Source organism: Antennarius striatus, chromosome 14, assembly GCF_040054535.1.
Source record: "Antennarius striatus isolate MH-2024 chromosome 14, ASM4005453v1, whole genome shotgun sequence".
In the NCBI taxonomy this organism is placed as follows: Eukaryota; Metazoa; Chordata; class Actinopteri; order Lophiiformes; family Antennariidae; genus Antennarius; species Antennarius striatus.
In genome coordinates this window covers 18,297,614-18,321,725 of record NC_090789.1, presented here as the reverse complement: position 1 = coordinate 18,321,725, position 24,112 = coordinate 18,297,614, and the positions used below count along the sequence as shown (strand labels likewise).

Here is a 24,112-nt window from a genome sequence, read left to right as displayed (position 1 = left end):
TCCATCAATCAAGGATCAAACGATCAATAAAGAAAAATAACATCAAACGCAAGTTAGGACATTAACTTTGTGCAAAACGAGTTAAAACATCCTTAATTACTGCATTCTGGGAAATGTAGTTTCTGGCCAAGCCACGTTTTTGAACTATTTTTAGACACTCTGACCTTTTATGCCACAGGGTCGTGAGTTTGACACGTGCTGTAGATAAAAAGTTAGGGCTGTGTGCCAAACTCAGTACCTACTGAATGATGGGGGGGGGGGATGATTATCTGTATTATTCAGATTCAGTGTGCAGACTAAAAACAACTCCTCCAGCTGCTCCAAGACCTTTTAGACTTTAGCATCCTCCTAATGCAACACATTGTCAGTGTTACAACATAGAGACTCATTTGGTACTGAACAGAAAAAAGCTGATCCCCCCTTTCTATTTCAATTTATGTCACAGAGGTTTCAAAGGAGGAGAGAAGTGAAAGTTTTTTGGGGTGCACAATATTAGCTTTAACTTTAAGCTTTAACTGCTCAGGACCTGTGTCTCCATCCATCCATCCATCCATCCATCCATCCATTTTCTCATCGAAACCGCTTTTCTGCATTGCGGGTAATGGGTGTCAGGGAGTCACATCAAAACCAGCACCACCCACTGCTGCCAGGACCTGTGTCTTTTCTCCGTCAATCTGAATCAACATCTTCAGGTCCTGCTGCTCTCTCTCTGCCTCATCTTCCTCACTGGTTGGACCTCTCATCTCCCAGAGACTCTTCTCTCTCCGCGTAGTATGGAGCATTTATTTTAATGATGCCCTGTTTATCATGAGCATTAGCATAAGTGTTTTATTGACATTCCATTAATTATGTAAAACACATACCAACCACGAAACACAAAACACAACTGATTTTTTTTTTCTCAGCTAATCGATTTCTGTTTCCACTACAACAACCTTAACGTCACTATCCGTCTTTCACTCTCCTGGTTCTGACTACTCTGACTCTCAATTGGGCGTTACTAAGAGCAAATTTGTCAAAATAGAGATAAACATGGAGTTTATCATCTTCAGGCTCCAATCTGAGTTCTACCACCCATTCACACTTTGTCCTGTTGTTAAGAGGGATCCTGTGTCATTGATTGAGGAGGAAGAAGAGCTGCTTCCTCTGTGCTAGAGAAAGAAATTATTAATCATCTGATGTGAGCAGATGAAGTCTATACAGAAGAGAAAAGATACTCATGCACCTGACGGGACTAATATTAATGTGGATAAATAATATCCCCTATGGGAATTAATAAAGCCGATTTCATTTCATTCATTTTTATTTCATTTCTCACTATTGTCCTGAGAAATTCACCCTCTGCACCAACAGGTGGCAGTATGAGTCAGTTAAAAGAGCTAGAAGATTGAGTCAGAGTAGAACAGAGCAGATTGTGCAGAAGAGTCCTTGTTTCAGGGTTAGCATACACAAGAAAATATAAACATTCACATATTTCATGAGTCAGAGTAAAAGATCAGGCGTATCTTCCCTTAATCAAGGTAATCCATCTAGACAAAATCAATATACTGACCGAACAACATTATTTTAAATACTGTATGTGTTCTTGGATGTCATAATGTCGAAAGTCTCGCCCCCACTTCAGCAGCTAGAGCTCGACTGTGTCTGCAAATTCTATCTGGCCTATCTGCCACTCTCTCTCTCTCTGCCTCTTTTCCTTTCCCTGTCTCATCCCAGTTGTATTTCCTTTCCCACCCAACAAACATACAAACTCCACAACTAAATTCACTGAGATTGCAAGTTTTTGGATGTGGGAGGCATCCAAAAACGTGCAAGGCAGATGACTGCCCTCCAGAGTCTGGGTCCTGTCCGGAGTGAGGGAGTTTTTCTCCGCCGCTGTCACTTATGTTTACTCTTGAGGTTCCTGTTGGGTTTTCTGTCTGTTAAAGCGCTTTGAAATATCTGCTGATGTGATTAAGTGCTATACAAATAAAGGTTGATTGATTGATAGATAATATAAGTTGTTATAAAATATACGGTATTCAATATGTATTGAAAATATTACTTAGAGAAAGGAATTAAAAATAGGGCATCAAGATGTTTCAAATATGCAAGAAAGGGTTGTAATTTTGTATAATAATATGAATATGAATAATATTGTAGGATTAGATTGATGATAAAATAGTGATGCGTGATCAATCCTTTAATGTCAGCTGATCGCTGGTTGATCTAATAAGACTCAATTTATTATTGATTTTTGTTTTGCATTCGTCACATTTTTTGGTTAATACTTTGTTGTTGGAAAATTAGAGCAGGTTTGCAAAACGTTCTTCGTCTTTGAAGACGTTCAAAATTACATTAAATTTAGTGGGTTGTACTGCTGAGTCGTGATATCTGGGGCGGCAGTGGCTCAGCGTTAGCGCAGACGTTGTCCATCCAGACATCAGCGGTTCGATTCCCGCTCCCGCCAGACTTTCAACATCGGAATGTGAGCTGACTGTGGGAGGTGTCAGCTCACCTCTCGGCCACTGCCGAGGTGCCCTTGAGCAAGGCACCGTCACCTTACAAGTTGCTCAGTTGGGGCGCTACCTGAAGTGGCTGCCCTTCACTCTCTGCCTCCCCATGTGCTGTGATGTGTTGTGACACTAACTGCTGTGATACTGTTGTGCAGTTAGTGATACTAACTGCATGCACACGGGCCCCTTGTGTGTTTCAGGGGCCTGCACAAATACACTGTATATACGTAACACAAAAATCATGTAAAAAAGAGAGTGAAAATAGTAATTTCCCCGTAAAAGGGGATTCATAAAGTTCTGCTTCTTTTTCTTCTTCCCTGTCTGGGATGCTCTATGCACTCTCTCTGGAACCCAACTCTGTAAAATCCGCAAAAGCATTGACGGTTTGATTTTACCTGGTGTTAGAGAGAGCATTCTTTTATCTGCCTATGCTGCTGATGTTGATGTTCTTATCAAAAACCAAAGGGATGTTGATGTTCTGGTGGGTTTGACAAACTCATTCAATGTTTTAACTGCTGCAAAAGTAAACTGGAGCAAAAGTGAAGCCCTTGCTGTTGGTGAGTGGCATGGCAACCCCCCGGTTCTTCCTCAAAACTTGTGTTGGAAGACTGATGGTCTCAAATATCTCGGTGTGTACCTGGGAAATGAGACAACAACCAGGAAGAACTGGGAGGGCGTCATTGAAAATATAGAAGGGAAACTTAGAAAATGGAAACGGTTGCTCCCCAGAATGTCGTACAGAGGTCGAGTTTTACTGATAAACAACCTGGTGGCCTCACAGCTGTGGCACCGCTTGGCCTGTATGGACCCCCATCAAGTTTTGTAACCCAGATCCAGACCAAACCTGTTAACTTTTTCTGGGATGGGCTGCATTGGGTGCCTCAAGGAGTGTTGTTTTTATCAAGAGAGGAGGGGGGACAGGGCCCCATCCACCTGGCTAGCAGAACAGCCACGTTCAGATTACAGTTCATCCAGCGGTTTCTGACCGGACCAGCGGATCTGACGTGGAGAGAGGTGGCCGGCTGCATATTCAGACGAGTGAGCCACTTGGACCTGGATGCTGCTCTGTTTTTAATAGACTCCAAGTTTCCAAAGTTAAACGGTTTGCCTCCGTTTTATCATGGTGTCTTTAAGTCATGGGCCCTGTTTAAAAGCAGCCCAGGAAAAAGCTCTGACTCTGTTCTGGTTACTGAGGGAACCACTAGTGCATGGGGCCAGGCTGGACGTCTGCAGTGGAGCCACACCTGGTCTGTCTGCAGCGCTTTGCAGAACCAGGACCATAACCCTCCAGCAGCTGGTGGAGAATGCCGGGCCAGCGCTGGCGGATCCCCAGGCTGTGAGCTCCCTGCTGAACATCCAGTCCACCAGGGTGGCTCAGAGGGGGCTACACCTGTGGAGGCAAATACTCTCCGGAAAGGAGAGAAGCCTCCTCCTGGACTATAGTACAGGGACTGTGCCAGACAGCAAAGATCCTTTCCCTGAGGTCCACATCAGTCCCCTGTTAGGAGAACTGGAGGGTCCTCTCCTCGGAGATGAACGACAGATCAGCCTGCACACGGCCAACAAAAAAATACTGTACAAACAATGTGTAAAAGTACTACTACCTGTACTACTAACTACCTGGGCCAACAGGATGAGGGGAAATGGACCTGACCCGCAGTGGAGACTTCTGTACAAACCCCCCCTCAAGAAAAAAACAGCGGACCTCCAGTGGAGGATTTTGCATGGTGCATCGGTTCCAATGCTTTATCTCTGTTTTTAACCCTGCGGTGTCCAGCCAGTGTCCCTTCTGTCCCCTTCAGGAGACAGTCTTTCATGCTTTCAGTGAGTGTGGGAGACTTCAGTGCTCTTCACTCTTCTAACGAATGTTTTTAATCTGTTCAGTGAAAACTTTAGTATCAGAAAATTCATCTACGGTGCTGGGTACAATAGATCGAAACAGAGAAAGTGGCAGCTTTTAAATTTTATTTCTGGGGAGGCAAAACTTGCAATTTATGTGACCAGGAAGAGGAGAACTGAAAACAAAACTGTTCAAGAAGCAGCTCCTGATTTCTGCTGTAACATCAGATGTCGCTTAAAACTAGAATTTGGTTTCTATAAATTGACAAAAGACCTGAATAACTTTAGGAACATCTGGTGTTACAAAAATGTCCTATGCACTTTAGTTGATGATCACCTGACTTTTGCAAACTTCCTGTTATAATGCACTAATTTTTATATTGTATTTCCCTTTGTTTCTTGGTGTTTAATGTTTTTGAGTGTTTAGTGTTTTTGAAATTTCATCTAATGAAAAATTGTAAAATGTTCTAAATGTTCTAAATTTTTTTGCAAAAAATCTTCTTCTGAAGCACTTTAGTGCTTCATCTAATGTAAAATTGCAAAATGTTTGAATGTAATTAAAGTGTTTTTGCAAAAATCTAAATCTTCTTCTTCTTCTCTTGTAACTACACAAGCTATAACAACCAACCAACATTGGCAGAAAGGTAGACAAAATCTTATGTAACAAAGCATCAACTCAAAGAGCCTACCTGAGTTGTAACAGATCTTTATCAGCTTTTGGAGAAAAAAAAAACTTTTTAGCCATTACTGACTAACTTCCTTTCACATTCATGACTCAGTAGATATTTCAGTGACAAATTTCATTACTCACAGATTGAAATATGACTATACAAGACTTCTAATACATTATTACAACAACAATTCTTTCACAACATTTAGTTAAACTAATCTTTCATGGGCTCCAACTTGTCTAAAGGCCTTCTTTGTCCAATTTCAGTGGAGGCGTGATTCTGAAAGGGGAAGAAGGGGAAGACTTCCTTCTTACTCCTTCCTTCTTAAGAGCAGATCAAGGTTCCTCACTGTGATCGTTCACAAATTCACAACCGTTGCAGATTGAAAGACGAAACAGAAAGCACTTTACTCGGGCAGCAAATGGGATGAAAATGAGACGAAGACCTTGACCTTGAGAAAACTACGTCAATCAGCATTGTGCAAACTCATACTGGATGGTAACTCACTTGTCTGTAAAGTTCTTATAAATAAATAAAATCAGTTTACTAAACACAATAGATCATTTGGACTGACTCTCCTGGGGATGTTCCAGAAAGTAAGATGTGTATAAACTCTGGGGATGTTAACCCTGAGATTAGGGAAACTCTGAGTTATCCATTCTGGGGGAGGTAGGTCCAAGTCTGATCAGTTACCATGGTAACTAACCCTGTTTTCGCAGAGAAAACTTGCTCACAGGCAAGAAACTCAGAGCTTCAAGCTCAGCAAGCTGTCAGACATGGATCGTCCATGCGTACTGGTGATTGGATAGATATCAAAGTGGAATTAATACGTAAGGGGTACCATCATTCCCAGAGGAATATCTATTTGAACAATATTGTTATTCATACACAGCCAGTCATATATTTTAACATTATCTGGTCATACATAACAAATGTCACAACACTGTGAATGTGTACTTACATCAGAGTAGTGTGAGCACAGCCCTGTTTTTATTAGTAAGTCGGTGCTTTCTGTACAATATTGATGCCTGACACTCTAGCAAGGCAACAGCATGTGAAGCAATGCAAAAAGTCACCCAGACATCCAAACAAAATACACCAAAATCAATATCAAATATAAATTAGCTGAACAAAAGAAGTCTCCACTTAAGCATGCACCGTAAACTCATTTAGTCACATAGTAACTCTTAGTTCCATAAAGGAGGTGAATAGTGTTCAGTGTGTGTTTTAGATTAAGATCACATTTTAATTTTCTAAGAGAGGATAACATAAGCCTGGGGTATTCAATTAAAAGTCATGGAGGTCCGGTTATAAAAATTTCCTCTTCGTAAAAGGTCCGAACCCAAGTTGAGTTTGTGTCTTATAGCCGGTCCCTATGTCCAGATTATCATTTATTATCAATGTTCAATGGAGATTATGTTTAAATTAGTGCACAGCTAGCTCTTTGACCTCACCATAAATAAAAGTAGACCCAATTTGTAGTAGACCCAATAATTTAATTTAATTTAATTTAATTTAATTTAATTTAATTTAATTTAATTTAATTTAATTTAATTTAATTTAATTTAATTTAATTTAAATTTAAAACCTTTATGTTAGATTGAAGAACACACAAACCTCAGAATTAAAAATTAAGTGCAAATAGAGCTGAATAATCCTTTTTCTTGTAAATTAAAGACATCCCAGCCTAAAGACATGAGGGCCTAGACTTCAGGTAAAAAAACATGAACATGTTCAGAAAGCATGAATAAAAACTGGCTCTTTCAGGGGGAAAATGCAAACAGAACTTTCTTCAAGAGAGAAAGAGGCATGTGGCTTGCCAGTAATTTACTTGTGCACAAGGTTACTTCTGCAAAAGGTGTGCACAGAGCTCACCTTGACTGTTTTGGAAAGCTCCCACTGTTTGGCACAGCCCCCCTCTTTTTTCCCACCATGACAAAGTAATGGAAAAAGACAGGGTGGTGGTCTCTGTCATCTGTGGCGATAGCGACCACCCGCTTCAGATCTATTTCTCCCTTTGTCAGCCTCTTATTGCTGCATGCATGTCCCCTCTTCTTGTGTTTAAACACTTCTTCACAACTGTCCCATCACTAAAAGATGTTTTATGTTGCCCCAAACTCCACCATGCCTTTAGTGAACGTTCGTTTGCCCTCAGCTCGGACTTCAGGGAATTTATCTGTGCTTCACGTTATTAATTAACTAGTGCTACGTGTTCAGACTATGTGAGAACACGTAGCACTATGTCCATCCAGTCTACATGTGTTTTGTGGACTTGGAGAAGGCATACGATCGGGACCCCAGGGATATACTGTGGGAGGTACTGCGGGACTATGGGGTGAGGGGGCCTCTCCTCAGGGCCATCCAATCCCTGTACGCCCAAAGTGAGAGCTGCGTTCGGGTTCTCGGCAGTAAGTCGGACTTGTTCTGAGTAGCTGTTGGCCTTCGCCAGGGCTGCGCTATATCACCAATTCTGTTCCTGATTTCCATGGACAGGATATCGAGGCGTAGTTGCGGTGAGGAGGGGTTACAGTTTGGTGACCTGAGGATTACATCGCTGCTTTTTGCAGATGATGTGGTCCTGTTTGCGTCATCAGCCTGTGACCTGCAGCGCTCACTGGTCCGGTTTGCAGCCGAGTGTGAAGCGGTGGGGATGAGGATTAGCACCTCCAAATCTGAGGCCATGGTCCTCAGCAGAAAACGGTGGACTGCCTTCTCCAAGTGGGGGATGAGGTCCTTCCACAAGTGAAGGAGTTTAAGTATCTTGGGGTCCTGTTCACGAGTGAGGGAACAATGGAGCGTGAGATTGGACGGAGAATTGGGGCAGCAGGAGCGGTATTGCAGTCGTTTTACCGCACTGTTGTCACAAAGAGGGAGCTAAGCCGAGAGGCAAAGCTCTCCATCTACCGTTCAATCTTCGTTCCTACCCTCACCTGTGGTCATGAGCGATGGGTCATGATCGAAAGAACGAGATCGCGGATACAAGCGGCTGAAGTGGGCTTTCTCAGGCGGATAGCTGGTGTCTCCCTCAGAGATAAGGTAGAAACACTGCTGTTCACGAGGGGCTCAGAGTAGAGCCGCTGCTCCTTCGCGTGGAAAGGAGTCAGTTGAGGTGGTTTGGGATACGGATGCCCCCGGGGCGCCTCCCTAGGGAGGTGTTTCTGGCACGTCCAGCTGGGAGGAGACCTCGGGGCAGACCCAGGACCAGGTGGAGGGATTATATCTCAACACTGGCCTGGGAACGCCTTGGGATCTCCCAGTCAGAGCTGGTGGATGTGGCCGGGGAAAGGGAAGTTTGGGGCTCCCTGGTGAAGCTGCTGTCACGGCGACCCGACTAGGGATAAGTGATGTAAGATGGATGGATGGATGGATGGGAGAACGTTTGCCTTTGGCTTACATGTGTTCTCCACTCCAGTGGGACAAAGTAAGTTGAGCTCTTCTCATCAGTTGTTGCCATGGTGAATAGTGATACCAAGGCTCCATTGTTGATGGTTTTTATTTTTATTGTGATTGTGGATGCTCTCGAAAACTTGATTTCAGTAATTGATAAACTGTTGTGGAACACAGATACTCACTCTGAGAAACTGAGTAGGTGGAAACCTCGGTCGTGGGATACCCCTGATGGAATAAAAGAGGATTATCTGAAGTTAAGTGTAGCATTAACACAAGAACATTGACCCTCTTCAGAGGAACATGATTGGGAGATGAGACATGGGGGGGGCAATAACTCTTTTGAGTTAAGAAAAGACAAGCCAGTCTGTGTGTTTACATATCTGTGTGTGCGAGTGTGTATGGTTGCATGTGTGTAACTGTGTCATTAAAGGGAAAAGAGAAGTAGACCGAGAGGAAGACAGACAGATTTTACAAGTAGTAGAAAGAGGAAGTGTGTAGGAGAGACAGAAAGAGAAAGAGACACAGAGAGAGAGAGAAATGGACAGCTATATACACAAACAGTTCATTAAGATGCATCTTTGTTTCAGCATCTGACCGCTGAGACTGAGGCAGCAGAGCTGGGATATTAGTTCAACATCTGAGGTAAGAAAATAGGACATTTTATTTCCTTTTTTTTATTATTATTATTGAACTTTTAATGTCAGTAACAATTTTGATGTTTTGATATTTATTTAATGTACTTACATAGTTTTTCTACTGTAATTCACTTTCCAGCATGAGCCTATATACATCCATTCATGTTCATTTACATGCTACTGACGGACACCACCATCCACGTTGCCCATTAGGAGTGACTGACATTCACACACTCACACATCATCAGTGTATAACTTTATGCTTCGTTCCAGCAGCATCAAGTCCTACTGCTCTGACTCCACATCCTCAACTTCATTCATATGAAGACAGGGCTTGTGATTGGAAACTGTGGGCAGTGGAAACTGCTATCTTTTTCATTTGAAACAGAGAACATTGTCTGGTTTAACTTGAACCTCTGATGGGTAGCACGGTGGTGCAGTGGGTAGCGATGTTACCCCACTGCAGGAAGGTCATTGGTTCAGTTCCTGGAGCTTTTCTGTGCTGAGTTTGTACATTATGTATTCTGTTCTACTCCGTTCTATTCTCCCACCACTAAAAACATGCAATTTAGGTGTAGATTGTGTGTCAGCGTGATTGTGAGCACAACGTTCTTTCTGTTCGGCCGTTTTGAAGAAGACGAATGAATTTACTGCTGATTCAACAGACGGTAGAAGCTAGCTTTTAAGATTACCTAAAGACAACATCCTGATGCAGAAAAACGTGTGTGTGTGTGTGTGTGTGTGTGTGTGTGTGTGTGTGTGTGTGTGTGTGTGTGTGTGTGTGTGTGTGTGTGTGTTCAGAAATAATTAAACAGGCTGATGATTATGATTCAGACTTCGGGGTGCTGTCAGCTGACCACTGCTTCACTGTCTTCTGATCTACCTGTCAAATCCTTGTCATCATTCTTTTGTACATGGTCATCAGTTAAGGGCAGTTTGAATAAAAAGTCAGGTTAGGTCAAGCCAAGTTAATTTTATTTATACAGCGCTGGATCGCACCAGAGGCGCCTCGAGGCGCTTTACAGAGTCAGAAGAAAAAGGAAACCAACGAAACCTTTAAGAGAAAGCAACTCCCCATCGGGAAGAAACCTCATGACTCTCTGCTGGGTGGTCCTCTGCCTTGAATAGTTGGGGTGAAAAAGGAAATACAAAAATGAAGAGATAGAAAGATAGTAGACAGGTAATAAAACAAAAAACAGGTCAACCAGATCAGCAACTTGTGTTATTTAGCTGTAAGTAAATGGACTCAGTATCCCGCAAGAGGACACAAGCCAGTGTCTTATTGTGCCGGTCCCAAGCCCGGATAAATACAGAGGGTTGCGTCAGGAAGGGCATCCGGCGTAAAACTTTTGCCAAATCAAAGATGCGAATCAAACCTATGACTTCCATACCGGATCGGTCGAGGCCCGGGTTAACAACGACCGCCATCGGCGCTGTTGACCTACAGGGCGCCGGTGGAAATTGGATTACTGTTGGTCGAAGAAGGAGAGGAGGAAAGTGCGTTCGCTCGAAGAAAGAGAAGAGGAACACCAAGAGTATAGGACTAAGAGTAGGGACGTTGAATGTTGGAACTATGACAGGAAAAGGTAGAGAGTTGGTTGACATGATGCAGAGGAGGAAGGTAGACATACTGTGTGTCCAGGAGACCAGGTGGAAAGGTAGCAAGGCTAGAAGTTTAGGAGCAGGGTTCAAGTTGTTCTATCATGGTATAGATGGGAAGAGAAATGGAGTAGGAGTTATCTTGAAGGAGGAGTTTGTTAGGAATGTCCTGGAGGTAAAAAGAGTGTCGGATAGAGTGATGAGTCTGAAGCTAGAAATAGAAGGTGTGATGTTCAATGTTGTTAGTGGGTATGCTCCACAGGTAGGATGTGAGCTGGAGGAGAAGGAGAAATTCTGGTCGGACTTTGATGAAGTGATGCAGAGCTTGCCTAGAAGTGAGAGAGTTGTCATTGGAGCAGACTTCAATGGACATGTTGGTGCAGGAAACAGAGGGGATGAGGATGTGATGGGCAGGTTTGGTATCCAGGAGAGGAACGCAGAAGGACAGATGGTAGTTGACTTTGCAAAAAGGATGGAAATGGCTGTAGTGAATACTTTCTTCCAGAAGAGGCAGGAACATAGAGTGACCTATAAGAGTGGCGGTAGGAGCACACAGGTAGACTACATCTTGTGTAGACGGTGTAACCTGAAGGAGATCAGTGACTGTAAAGTAGTGGTAGGTGAGAGTGTAGCCAAACAGCATAGGATGGTGGTGTGTAGGATGACTCTGGTGGTGAGGAAGACCAAGAGGGCAAAGGCAGAGCAGAAGACAAAATGGTGGAAGCTGAAAAAGGAAGAGTGTTGCATGATTTTTAGGAGGGAGTTAAGACAGGCTCTGGGTGGTCAGGAGGTGCTTCCAGATGACTGGACAACTACAGCTAATGTGATCAGGGAGACAGGTAGGAGAGTACTTGGTGTGTCATCTGGAAGGAAAGTAGATAAGGAGACTTGGTGGTGGAATGAGGAGGTACAGGAGTGCATACAGAGAAAGAGGTTAGCTAAGAAGAAGTGGGACACTGAGAGGACCGAGGAGAGTAGACAGGAGTACAGGGAGATGCAGCGTAAGGTGAAGGTAGAGGTAGCAAAGGCCAAACAAGAAGCTTATGATGACTTGTATGCTAGGTTGGACAGTAAGGAGGGAGAGACTGATCTATACCGGTTGGCAAGACAGAGAGACAGAGATGGGAAGGACGTGCAGCAGGTTAGGGTGATTAAGGATAGGGATGGAAGTCTATTGACAGGTGCCAGTAGTGTGATGGGAAGATGGAAAGAGTACTTTGAAGAGTTGATGAACGTGGAAAATGAGAGAGAACAAAGACTAGAAGAGGTGACTGTTGTGGACCAGGATGTAGCAAAGATTAGTCAGGATGAAGTGAGGAGGGCATTGAAGAGGATGAAGAGTGGAAAGGCAGTTGGTCCTGATGATATACCTGTAGAGGTATGGAAGTGTCTAGGAGAGGTGGCAGTAGAGTTTCTGACTGGGTTGTTCAACAGGATCTTAGATAGTGAGAAGATGCCTGAGGAATGGAGGAGTAGTGTGCTGGTGCCCATTTTTAAGAACAAGGGAGATGTGCAGAGTTGTGGCAACTACAGAGGAATAAAGCTGATGAGCCATACAATGAAGTTATGGGAGAGAGTAGTGGAAGCTAGACTAAGGGCAGAAGTGAGCATTTGTGAGCAGCAGTATGGTTTCATGCCAAAAAAGAGTACCACAGATGCAGTATTTGCTCTGAGGATGTTGATAGAGAAGTACAGAGAAGGCCAGAGGGAGCTGCATTGTGTTTTTGTAGATCTAGAGAAAGCTTATGACAGGGTGCCCAGAGAGGAACTGTGGTATTGTATGAGGAAGTCTGGAGTGGCAGAGAAGTATGTTAGAGCAGTGCAGGACATGTATGAGGACTGTAGGACAGTGGTGAGGTGTGCTGTAGGTGTGACAGAGGAGTTCAAGGTGGAGGTGGGACTGCATCAGGGATCAGCTCTGAGCCCCTTCTTGTTCGCTATGGTGATGGACAGGCTGACAGACGAGGTTAGACAGGAATCACCATGGACTATGATGTTTGCAGATGACATTGTGATCTGCGGTGAGAGCAGGGAACAGGTGGAGGAGAAGCTAGAGAGGTGGAGGTTTGTCCTGGAAAGGAGAGGAATGAAGGTTAGCCGCAGTAAGACAGAGTACATGTGTGTGAATGAGAGGGACCCAAGTGGAAGAGTGAGGTTACAGGGAGAAGAGATCAAGAAGGTGGAGGATTTTAAGTACTTAGGGTCAACAGTCCAGAGCAATGGAGAGTGTGGAAAAGAGGTGAAGAAGCGTGTACAGGCAGGATGGTACGGGTGGAGGAAAGTGTCAGGTGTGATGTGTGATAGAAGAGTTTCAGCTACAATGAAAGGAAAGGTGTACAAAACTGTGGTGAGACCAGCGATGTTGTTTGGTCTAGAGACAGTGTCACTGAAGAAAAGACAGGAGAAAGAGCTGGAGGTAGCAGAGATGAAGATGCTGAGGTTCTCTCTGGGAGTGACCAGGAAGGATAGGATCAGGAATGAGTACATCAGAGGGACAGCACATGTTAGAGGTTTTGGAGATAAAGTCAGAGAGGCCAGACTGAGATGGTTTGGACATGTCCAGAGGAGAGATAGTGAATATATTGGTAGAAGGATGCTGAGTTTTGAACCGCCAGGCAGGAGACCTAGAGGAAGACCAAAGAGGAGGTTTATGGATGTAATGAGGGAAGACATGAAGATAGTTGGTGTGAGTGAAGAGGATTCAAAGGACAGGGCTAGATGGAGGAAATTGATTCGCTGTGGCGACCCCTGAAGGGAAAAGCCGAAAGGAAAAGAAGAAGATCCCGGTGGTGCAGTGGATAGCGCTGTCGCCGCTCAGCAAGGCAGTTCTGGGTTTGAGTCAGACCTCTCTGTCCCTCCAGGAACCTGACGATGGTTGTTGGGTCATCATTGGTGCTGTGTCACTAAAACTACGTGACTTCTGCTGTTTTCTGCTACTTTGTTATATTTGGACTTTTTTTTTTAACTCGGTCTAATAAATATGGCTTCACAAAGCTTCTTATTTTTTTATAATCTTATAGTTTTGTCCTGTTAGTCCCTCTGACTTGTGTCAGGTTCTGTGTTGTTCTGTGTTCACTCCTTGCTCCATACTGTGTGATTGTTCCACACGTGTCTCACATGTTTCCTGTTACTGTTGGCTCTTTCCGTGTGAGTTCAGTTCTTTTGGTTCTTTGAAATTTTCTTACTCTCTTCTTCTTTCAGTTGAACTGTATTACCTTCTTGATGGACATCATCATCTTTCATTTTCATACACTGTACCTGATGGTCCTGGGTTTGTTCACTTCATCTCCATCTGTGTGGTTTGGACATTTGGGAAACCTGTTTTTGAGCTGAACATAACAAAACTAAGTTATTCACCTAGTCTCAGTTCTGGATCCCACACTTTCTAGTGTTGCTGATGTACTGAATGTGTTTTTAATTACATTTTATCTTGACCTCTTCATCTCATTTCTAATTTATTTGAAAATCACTACCTTTTAATTATGACCTTGTCTGTTTTCTTGCTTCAAAACATTAAAAAATCTTTAACCTTCAGTTGAACAATGTTCACTTTTAATCCTAACAAACGAACAGACAGACAGGCAGATTCCTGCAACCATGTGACTCTATATTATAAAGACACTTTAAGAAAAATAGTTACTTCCAACACCAGCCTTCTACCGTATTATTACTGTAAATAAAACACTAGATGCACCACTCATTGTCTGATTGTTTCTTTTTTATATCTTATTTTGTATAGCTCATTTATTTTGTATGTGATTCATGAAGGAAGATTGTTTTGTGTGTGTATTCTTACTCTTTTTAACTATGCCACATTGTTTGTGTGACCGTAACGTGTGAGGACTGTCACACGTTCTTGCAATAATCAAAATTAATATTTGCGTAAAATTTTGGTTTTCTCTATGCTTTCCAGGCTCACAATGTCTCCCACAACTTCTCCACCTGTCAATACCATCAACAATGACCAGACAGCAACTTTAGACGTCGACTCCATCATGGACAGCATCTACATCATCCTCTACACGCTAATCATTGCGTTTGGCATTACAGGAAACTCTCTGGTGATATGGGTGGCCGGATTCAAACTCAAGGTGGATATACAATGTACAATAAATGATCACCTTATGCTCCTTTTACCATGTATTAACGTCGATAAATAACGCTAAAATGCATTTGTAAAGCTCCATTAGCTTCCATTTTACATCAGAGGAAAAAGTTCTGTTTTTCGCCAAACGGAAAGGGCGACCCGGTGTGCCGAGAATATTACTCAGCAGATTATGTTTGTTGTTTGTTTTTCTTGGTCAAAAGCAAATGTGGTAAAAAAGCAGCAGCAGGTGTAGTAGTACAGTACTAGTAGGAGCTGATGTAGTTTGAGAAATGCAATGTTTCAGTTATATGAAAAACATCACACTAATAACAAGGAATTATTATATTAAACATAGCAACTCATATGTCATCACAAAAACATCAATGAAGCTCTATATAAAGCAATAAACATTACATGTATTAGATTCAAACACATCTACCAATAAATCTGTTATATTCAAGATCTAAATATAAAAGGTAATTGATCAAGTCAATGCAAATGGTGTATTCAGTCCTTCAACAATAGAGATTACAGCTCCCATGATGCCTGGCGGCAAACCAGGAAATACAATACACAATTGAAACACAATTTTTTTCTCTTTTCCCTCAGCAAACGGTCACAAACGTGTGGCTTGTTAATTTGGCAATAGCAGACCTGATCTTCTGCTTCACACGAGTCTTTTCCCTCATCAAGTTGCTCTTTTTCAACCACTGGCCCTTCGGCATCTTCCTCTGCAAGTTCAACGGCTTCTTCAAATACGCCAACATGTTTTGCTCTGTTTTTCTTCTGGCTGTGATCAGTTTGGACCGAGTGCTTTGCATCTGGCAGCCTGTCTTCACCAGGACACGGCGCACCTTACCGGCGGCGAGAGTGGTGGCCCTCTGCATCTGGGCTACTGCCATCATATTCAGCAGCCCATTCTTCATCTATCGCCAGGTCTATATGGGAAAGAACAACTTGAGTAAATGCTCTCTGGATGTAAAGGAGGTGTCATGGGGGGACAACAGTGCTAAAACGGCTCTCTACTCCATCCGCTTCTTGTGTGGCTTCCTGTTGCCCTTCATGGTTATCCTCATCTGCTACATCTTGGCTGGGGTGGGCATCCGACGCACACGCCTATCGAGGAAGTCCCGTCCTCTACGTATATTAGCATCACTGGTCATTGCTTTCTTCCTATGCTGGGCGCCGTACCACTGCCTTCTACTGGTGAAAATGGTAGACAGTAAGAACGTTTTGGTGAAGTTTTGGCACCCTGTGGCATCAGGCATCGCCTACTTTAACAGCTGTGTGAACCCATTGCTGTATTTCTGCATGGGGCTGGATGTGAAGGGGCGGTTCAGGCAGGGTCTGACTGGGGTGTGCAGGAGAGCTCTGGCGGACGATGTGGATGGACAAACCACCCAGTCCAACGAACAATCTTTGGACGACAGCATTGGGTCAAAGCACAATAATGTGGTGGTGGCGAGAAGGAATCTGAAAGCAGTGGATGGAGCTAAAGCTGGTGTCGCTCACAGAGATTCCTGAACACATCTTTGGGTATCCAGTGGTTATACCAGTGGTTTTTCATGTTTTCACGCACAGCAGTCATTGAAAGGGAGATTAGAGCAAATGTACGTGTGTTTGATTCAGTTTAAATCCCTCAAATGCATTTTGAAGGTTCAAAACTGGGAACAGAATAACAAACTCATTTTCACTGAGGGCCACATCAGCATAATGGCTTTAATCAAAGGGCCAGATGTAACTAATAAATGTAAATAAATGTAACTCAATGTAATGTAAAATAAATGTAAAATAGATGTCTCTACTCTTTAATGTTAAGTAACTCTGAATTTATTACTTATTCAAGTTACAAACATTACAAATATGTTTGCTTGTTGCTCTGTTATAAAATAAATCCTTTTAATTTGTCAGGTTATTAAACCTGCGGAACTCCATCAATCAAGGATCAAACGATCAATAAAGAAAAATAACATCAAACGCAAGTTAGGACATTAACTTTGTGCAAAACGAGTTAAAACATCCTTAATTACTGCATTCTGGGAAATGTAGTTTCTGGCCAAGCCACGTTTTTGAACTATTTTTAGACACTCTGACCTTTTATGCCACAGGGTCGTGAGTTTGACACGTGCTGTAGATAAAAAGTTAGGGCTGTGTGCCAAACTCAGTACCTACTGAATGATGGGGGGGGGAATGATTATCTGTATTATTCAGATTCAGTGTGCAGACTAAAAACAACTCCTCCAGCTGCTCCCAGACCTTTTAGACTTTAGCATCCTCCTAATGCAACACATTGTCAGTGTTACAACATAGAGACTCATTTGGTACTGAACAGAAAAAAGCTGATCCCCCCTTTCTATTTCAATTTATGTCACAGAGGTTTCAAAGGAGGAGAGAAGTGAAAGTTTTTTGGGGTGCACAATATTAGCTTTAACTTTAAGCTTTAACTGCTCAGGACCTGTGTCTCCATCCATCCATCCATCCATCCATCCATCCATCCATCCATCCATCCATCCATTTTCTCATCGAAACCGCTTTTCTGCATTGCGGGTAATGGGTGTCAGGGAGTCACATCAAAACCAGCACCACCCACTGCTGCCAGGACCTGTGTCTTTTCTCCGTCAATCTGAATCAACATCTTCAGGTCCTGCTGCTCTCTCTCTGCCTCATCTTCCTCACTGGTTGGACCTCTCATCTCCCAGAGACTCTTCTCTCTCCGCGTAGTATGGAGCATTTATTTTAATGATGCCCTGTTTATCATGAGCATTAGCATAAGTGTTTTATTGACATTCCATTAATTATGTAAAACACATACCAACCACGAAACACAAAACACAACTGATTTTTTTTTTCTCAGCTAATCGATTTCTGTTTCCACTACAACAACCTTAACGTCACTATCCGTCTTTCACTCTCCTGGTTCTGACTACTCTGACTCTCAATTGGGCGTTACTAAGAGCAAATTTGTCAAAATAGAGATAAACATGGAGTTTATCATCTTCAGGCTCCAATCTGAGTTCTACCACCCATTCACACTTTGTCCTGTTGTTAAGAGGGATCCTGTGTCATTGATTGAGGAGGAAGAAGAGCTGCTTCCTCTGTGCTACAGAAAGAAATTATTAATCATCTGATGTGAGCAGATGAAGTCTATACAGAAGAGAAAAGATACTCATGCACCTGACGGGACTAATATTAAGGTGGATAAATAATATCCCCTATGGGAATTAATAAAGCCGATTTCATTTCATTCATTTTTATTTCATTTCTCACTATTGTCCTGAGAAATTCACCCTCTGCACCAACAGGTGGCAGTATGAGTCAGTTAAAAGAGCTGGAAGATTGAGTCAGAGTAGAACAGAGCAGATTGTGCAGAAGAGTCCTTGTTTCAGCGTTAGCATACACAAGAAAATATAAACATTCACATATTTCATGAGTCAGAGTAAAAGATCAGGCGTATCTTCCCTTAAACAAGGTAATCCATCTAGACAAAATCAATATACTGACCGAACAACATTATTTTAAATACTGTATGTGTTCTTGGATGTCATAATGTCGAAAGTCTCGCCCCCACTTCAGCAGCTAGAGCTCGACTGTGTCTGCAAATTCTATCTGGCCTATCTGCCACTCTCTCTCTCTCTGCCTCTTTTCCTTTCCCTGTCTCATCCCAGTTGTATTTCCTTTCCCACCCAACAAACATACAAACTCCACAACTAAATTCACTTAGATTGCAAGTTTTTGGATGTGGGAGGCATCCAAAAACATGCAAGGCAGATGACTGCCCTCCAGAGTCTGGGTCCTGTCCGGAGTTTCTTCTTCAATGAGGGAGTTTTTCTCCGCCGCTGTCACTTATGTTTACTCTTGAGGTTCCTGTTGGGTTTTCTGTCTGTTAAAGCGCTTTGAAATATCTGCTGATGTGATTAAGTGCTATACAAATAAAGGTTGATTGATTGATAGATAATATAAGTTGTTTTAAAATATACGGTATTCAATATGTATTGAAAATATTACTGAGAGAAAGGAATTAAAAATAGGGCATCAAGATGTTTCAAATATGCAAGAAAGGGTTGTAATTTTGTATAATAATATGAATATGAATAATATTGTAGGATTAGATTGATGATAAAATAGTGATGCGTGATCAATCCTTTAATGTCAGCTGATCGCTGGTTGATCTAATAAGACTCAATTTATTATTGATTTTTGTTTTGCATTCGTCACATTTTTTGGTTAATACTTTGTCGTTGGAAAATTAGAGCAGGTTTGCAAAACGTTCTTCGTCTTTGAAGACGTTCAAAATTACATTAAATTTAGTGGGTTGTACTGCTGAGTCGTGATATCTGGGGCGGCAGTGGCTCAGCGGTAGCGCAGACGTTGTCCATCCAGACATCAGCGGTTCGATTCCCGCTCCCGCCAGACTTTCAACATCGGAATGTAAGCTGACTGTGGGAGGTGTCAGCTCACCTCTCGGCCACTGCCGAGGTGCCCTTGAGCAAGGCACCGTCACCTTACAAGTTGCTCAGTTGGGGCGCTACCTGAAGTGGCTGCCCTTCACTCTCTGCCTCCCCATGTGCTGTGATGTGTTGTGACACTAACTGCTGTGATACTGTTGTGTAGTTAGTGATACTAACTGCATGCACACGGGCCCCTTGTGTGTTTCAGGGGCCTGCACAAATACACTGTATATATGTAACACAAAAATCATGTAAAAAAGAGAGTGAAAATAGTAATTTCCCCGTAAAAGGGGATTAATAAAGTTCTGCTTCTTCTTCTTCTTCCCTGTCTGGGATGCTCTATGCACTCTCTCTGGAACCCCTCCTCTGTAAAATCCGCAAAAGCATCGACGGTTTGATTTTACCTGGTGTTAGAGAGAGCATTCTTTTATCTGCCTATGCTGCTGATGTTGATGTTCTTATCAAAAACCAAAGGGATGTTGATGTTCTGGTGGGTTTGACAAACTCATTCAATGTTTTAACTGCTGCAAAAGTAAACTGGAGCAAAAGTGAAGCCCTTGCTGTTGGTGAGTGGCATGGCAACCCCCCGGTTCTTCCTCAAAACTTGTGTTGGAAGACTGATGGTCTCAAATATCTTGGTGTGTTCCTGGGAAATGAGACAACAACCAGGAAGAACTGGGAGGGCGTCATTGAAAGAATAGAAGGGAAACTTAAGAAATGGAAATGGTTGCTCCCCAGAATGTCGTACAGAGGTCGAGTTTTAGTGATAAACAACCTGGTGGCCTCACAGCTGTGGCACCGCTTGGCCTGTATGGACCCCCATCAGGTTTTGTAGCCCAGATCCAGACCAAACCTGTTAACTTTTTCTGGGATGGGCTGCATTGGGTGCCTCAAGGAGTGTTGTTTTTATCAAGAGAGGAGGGGGGACAGGGCCTCATCCGCCTGGCTAGCAGAACAGCCACGTTCAGATTACAGTTCATCCTGCGGTTTCTGACCGGACCAGCGGATCTGACGTGGAGAGAGGTGGCCAGCTGCATATTCAGACGAGTGAGCCACTTGGACCTGGATGCTGCTCTGTTTTTAATGGACTCCAAGTTTCTAAAGTTAAACGGTTTGCCTCCGTTTTATCAGGGTGTTTTTAAGTCATGGGCTCTATTTAAAAGCAGCCCAGGAAAAAGCTCTGACTCTGTTCTGGTTACTGAGGGAACCACTACTGCATGGGGCCAGGCTGGATGTCTGCAGTGGAGCCACACCTGGTCTGTCTGCAGCGCTTTGCAGAACCAGGACCATGACTCTCCAGCAACTGGTGGACAACGCCGGGCCAGCGCTGGCGGATGCCCAGGCTGTGAGCTCCCTGCTGAACATCCAGTCCACCAGGGTGGCTCAGAGGGGGCTACACCTGTGGAGGCAAAGACTCTCCGGGAAGGAGAGAAGCCTCCTCCTGGACTATAGTACAGGGACTGTGCCGGACAGCAAAGATCCTTTCCCTGAGGTCCACATTAGTCCCCTGTTAGGAGAACTGGAGGGTCCTCTCCTCGGAGATGAACGACAGATCAGCCTGCACACGGCCAACAAAAAAATACTGTACAAACAATGTGTAAAAGTACTACTACCTGTACTACTAACTACCTGGGCCAACAGGATGAGGGGAAATGGACCTGACCCGCAGTGGAGACTTCTGTACAAACCCCCCCTCAAGAAAAAAACAGCGGACCTCCAGTGGAGGATTTTGCATGGTGCATCGGTTCCAATGCTTTATCTCTGTTTTTAACCCTGCGGTGTCCAGCCAGTGTCCCTTCTGTCCCCTTCAGGAGACAGTCTTTCATGCTTTCAGTGAGTGTGGGAGACTTCAGTGCTCTTCACTCTTCTAACGAATGTTTTTAATCTGTTCAGTGAAAACTTTAGTATCAGAAAATTCATCTACGGTGCTGGGTACAATAGATCGAAACAGAGAAAGTGGCAGCTTTTAAATTTTATTTCTGGGGAGGCAAAACTTGCAATTTATGTGACCAGGAAGAGGAGAACTGAAAACAAAACTGTTCAAGAAGCAGCTCCTGATTTCTGCTGTAACATCAGATGTCGCTTAAAACTAGAATTTGGTTTCTATAAATTGACAAAAGACCTGAATAACTTTAGGAACATCTGGTGTTACAAAAATGTCCTATGCACTTTAGTTGATGATCACCTGACTTTTGCAAACTTCCTGTTATAATGCACTAATTTTTATATTGTATTTCCCTTTGTTTCTTGGTGTTTAATGTTTTTGAGTGTTTAGTGTTTTTGAAATTTCATCTAATGAAAAATTGTAAAATGTTCTAAATGTTCTAAATTTTTTTGCAAAAAATCTTCTTCTGAAGCACTTTAGTGCTTCATCTAATGTAAAATTGCAAAATGTTTGAATGTAATTAAAGTGTTTTTGCAAAAATCTAAATCTTCTTCTTCTTCTCTTGTAACTACACAAGCTATAACAACCAACCAACATTGGCAGAAAGGTAGACAAAATCTTATGTAACAAAGCATCAACTCAAAGAGCCTACCTGAGTTGTAACAGATCTTTATCAGCTTTTGGAGAAAAAAAAAACTTTTTAGCCATTACTGACTAACTTCCTTTCACATTCATGACTCAGTAGATATTTCAGTGACAAATTTCATTACTCACAGATTGAAATATGACTATACAAGACTTCTAACACATTACTACAACAACAATTCTTTCACAACATTTAGTTAAACTAATCTTTCATGGGCTCCAACTTGTCTAAAGGCCTTCTTTGTCCAATTTCAGTGGAGGCGTGATTCTGAAAGGGGAAGAAGGGGAAGACTTCCTTCTTACTTCTTCCTTCTTAAGAGCAGATCAAGGTTCCTCACTGTGATTGTTCACAAATTCACAACCGTTGCAGATTGAAAGACGAAACAGAAAGCACTTTACTCGGGCAGCAAATGGGATGAAAATGAGACGAAGACCTTGACCTTGAGAAAACTACGTCAATCAGCATTGTGCAAACTCATACTGGATGGTAACTCACTTGTCTGTAAAGTTCTTATAAATAAATAAAATCAGTTTACTAAACACAATAGATCATTTGGACTGAGTCTCCTGGGGATGTTCCAGAAAGTAAGATGTGTATAAACTCTGGGGATGTTAACCCTGAGATTAGGGAAACTCTGAGTTATCCATTCTGGGGGAGGTAGGTCCAAGTCTGATCAGTTACCATGGTAACTAACCCTGTTTTCGCAGAGAAAACTTGCTCACAGGCAAGAAACTCAGAGCTTCAAGCTCAGCAAGCTGTCAGACATGGATCGTCCATGCGTACTGGTGATTGGATAGATATCAAAGTGGAATTAATACGTAAGGGGTACCATCATTCCCAGAGGAATATCTATTTGAACAATATTGTTATTCATACACAGCCAGTCATATATTTTAACATTATCTGGTCATACATAACAAATGTCACAACACTGTGAATGTGTACTTACATCAGAGTAGTGTGAGCACAGCCCTGTTTTTATTAGTAAGTCGGTGCTTTCTGTACAATATTGATGCCTGACACTCTAGCAAGGCAACAGCATGTGAAGCAATGCAAAAAGTCACCCAGACATCCAAACAAAATACACCAAAATCAATATCAAATATCAATTAGCTGAACAAAAGAAGTCTCCACTTAAGCATGCACCGTAAACTCATTTAGTCACATAGTAACTCTTAGTTCCATAAAGGAGGTGAAAAGTGTTCAGTGTGTGTTTTAGATTAAGATCACATTTTAATTTTCTAAGGGAGGATAACATAAGCCTGGGGTATTCAATTAAAAGTCATGGAGGTCCGGTTATAAAAATTTCCTCTTCGTAAAAGGTCCGAACCCAAGTTGAGTTTGTGTCTTATAGCCGGTCCCTATGTCCAGATTATCATTTATTATCAATGTTCAATGGAGATTATGTTTAAATTAGTGCACAGCTAGCTCTTTGACCTCACCATAAATAAAAGTAGACCCAATTTGTAGTAGACCCAATAATTTAATTTAATTTAATTTAATTTAATTTAATTTAATTTAATTTAATTTAATTTAATTTAATTTAAATTTAAAACCTTTATGTTAGATTGAAGAACACACAAACCTCGGAATTAAAAATTAAGTACAAATAGAGCTGAATAATCCTTTTTCTTGTAAATTAAAGACATCCCAGCCTAAAGACATGAGGGCCTAGACTTCAGGTAAAAAAACATGAACAGTTTTTATTCAAAGCATGAATAAAAACTGGCTCAAAGCATGAATAAAAACTGGCTCTTTCAGGGGGAAAATGCAAACAGAACTTTCTTCAAGAGAGAAAGAGGCATGTGGCTTGCCAGTAATTTACTTGTGCACAAGGTTACTTCTGCAAAAGGTGTGCACAGAGCTCACCTTGACTGTTTTGGAAAGCTCCCACTGTTTGGCACAGCCCCCCTCTTTTTTCCCACCATGACAAAGTAATGGAAAAAGACAGGGTGGTGGTCTCTGTCATCTGTGGCGATAGGGACCACCCGCTTCAGATCTATTTCTCCCTTTGTCAGCCTCTTATTGCTGCATGCATGTCCCCTCTTCTTGTGTTTAAGCACTTCTTCACAACTGTCCCATCACTAAAAGATGTTTTATGTTGCCCCAAACTCCACCATGCCTTTAGTGAACGTTCGTTTGCCCTCAGCTCGGACTTCAGGGAATTTATCTGTGCTTCACGTTATTAATTAACTAGTGCTACGTGTTCAGACTATGTGAGAACACGTAGCACTATGTCCATCCAGTCTACATGTGTTTTGTGGACTTGGAGAAGGCGTACGATCGGGACCCCAGGGATATACTGTGGGAGGTACTGCGGGAGTATGGGGTGAGGGGGCCTCTCCTCAGGGCCATCCAATCCCTGTACACCCAAAGTGAGAGCTGCGTTCGGGTTCTCGGCAGTAAGTCGGACTTGT

At 42.6% G+C, this 24,112-nt stretch overlaps 1 protein-coding gene across 1 annotated transcript; it reads left to right on the top strand.

Moving 5' to 3' along the window:
- The first annotated feature begins 14,549 nt into the window (after positions 1 to 14,549).
- Positions 14,550 to 16,429, top strand: LOC137607699 (formyl peptide receptor 2-like). Its single transcript, XM_068333624.1, has 2 exons — positions 14,550 to 14,720; positions 15,326 to 16,429. The coding sequence occupies exons 1-2, from the start codon at positions 14,550 to 14,552 to the stop codon at positions 16,238 to 16,240; spliced, it is 1,086 nt and encodes a 361-aa protein (XP_068189725.1). The 3' UTR covers positions 16,241 to 16,429.
- The last annotated feature ends 7,683 nt before the right edge of the window (positions 16,430 to 24,112 follow it).

Excerpts from the sequence above, each read along its gene's own strand:
- LOC137607699 (XM_068333624.1), top strand. The coding sequence starts at position 14,550 with ATGTCTCCCACAACTTCTCCACCTGTCAATACCATCAACAATGACCAG. Across the intron at positions 14,721-15,325 it reads TGGCCGGATTCAAACTCAAG|CAAACGGTCACAAACGTGTG; the intron begins GTGGATATACAA and ends CTTTTCCCTCAG.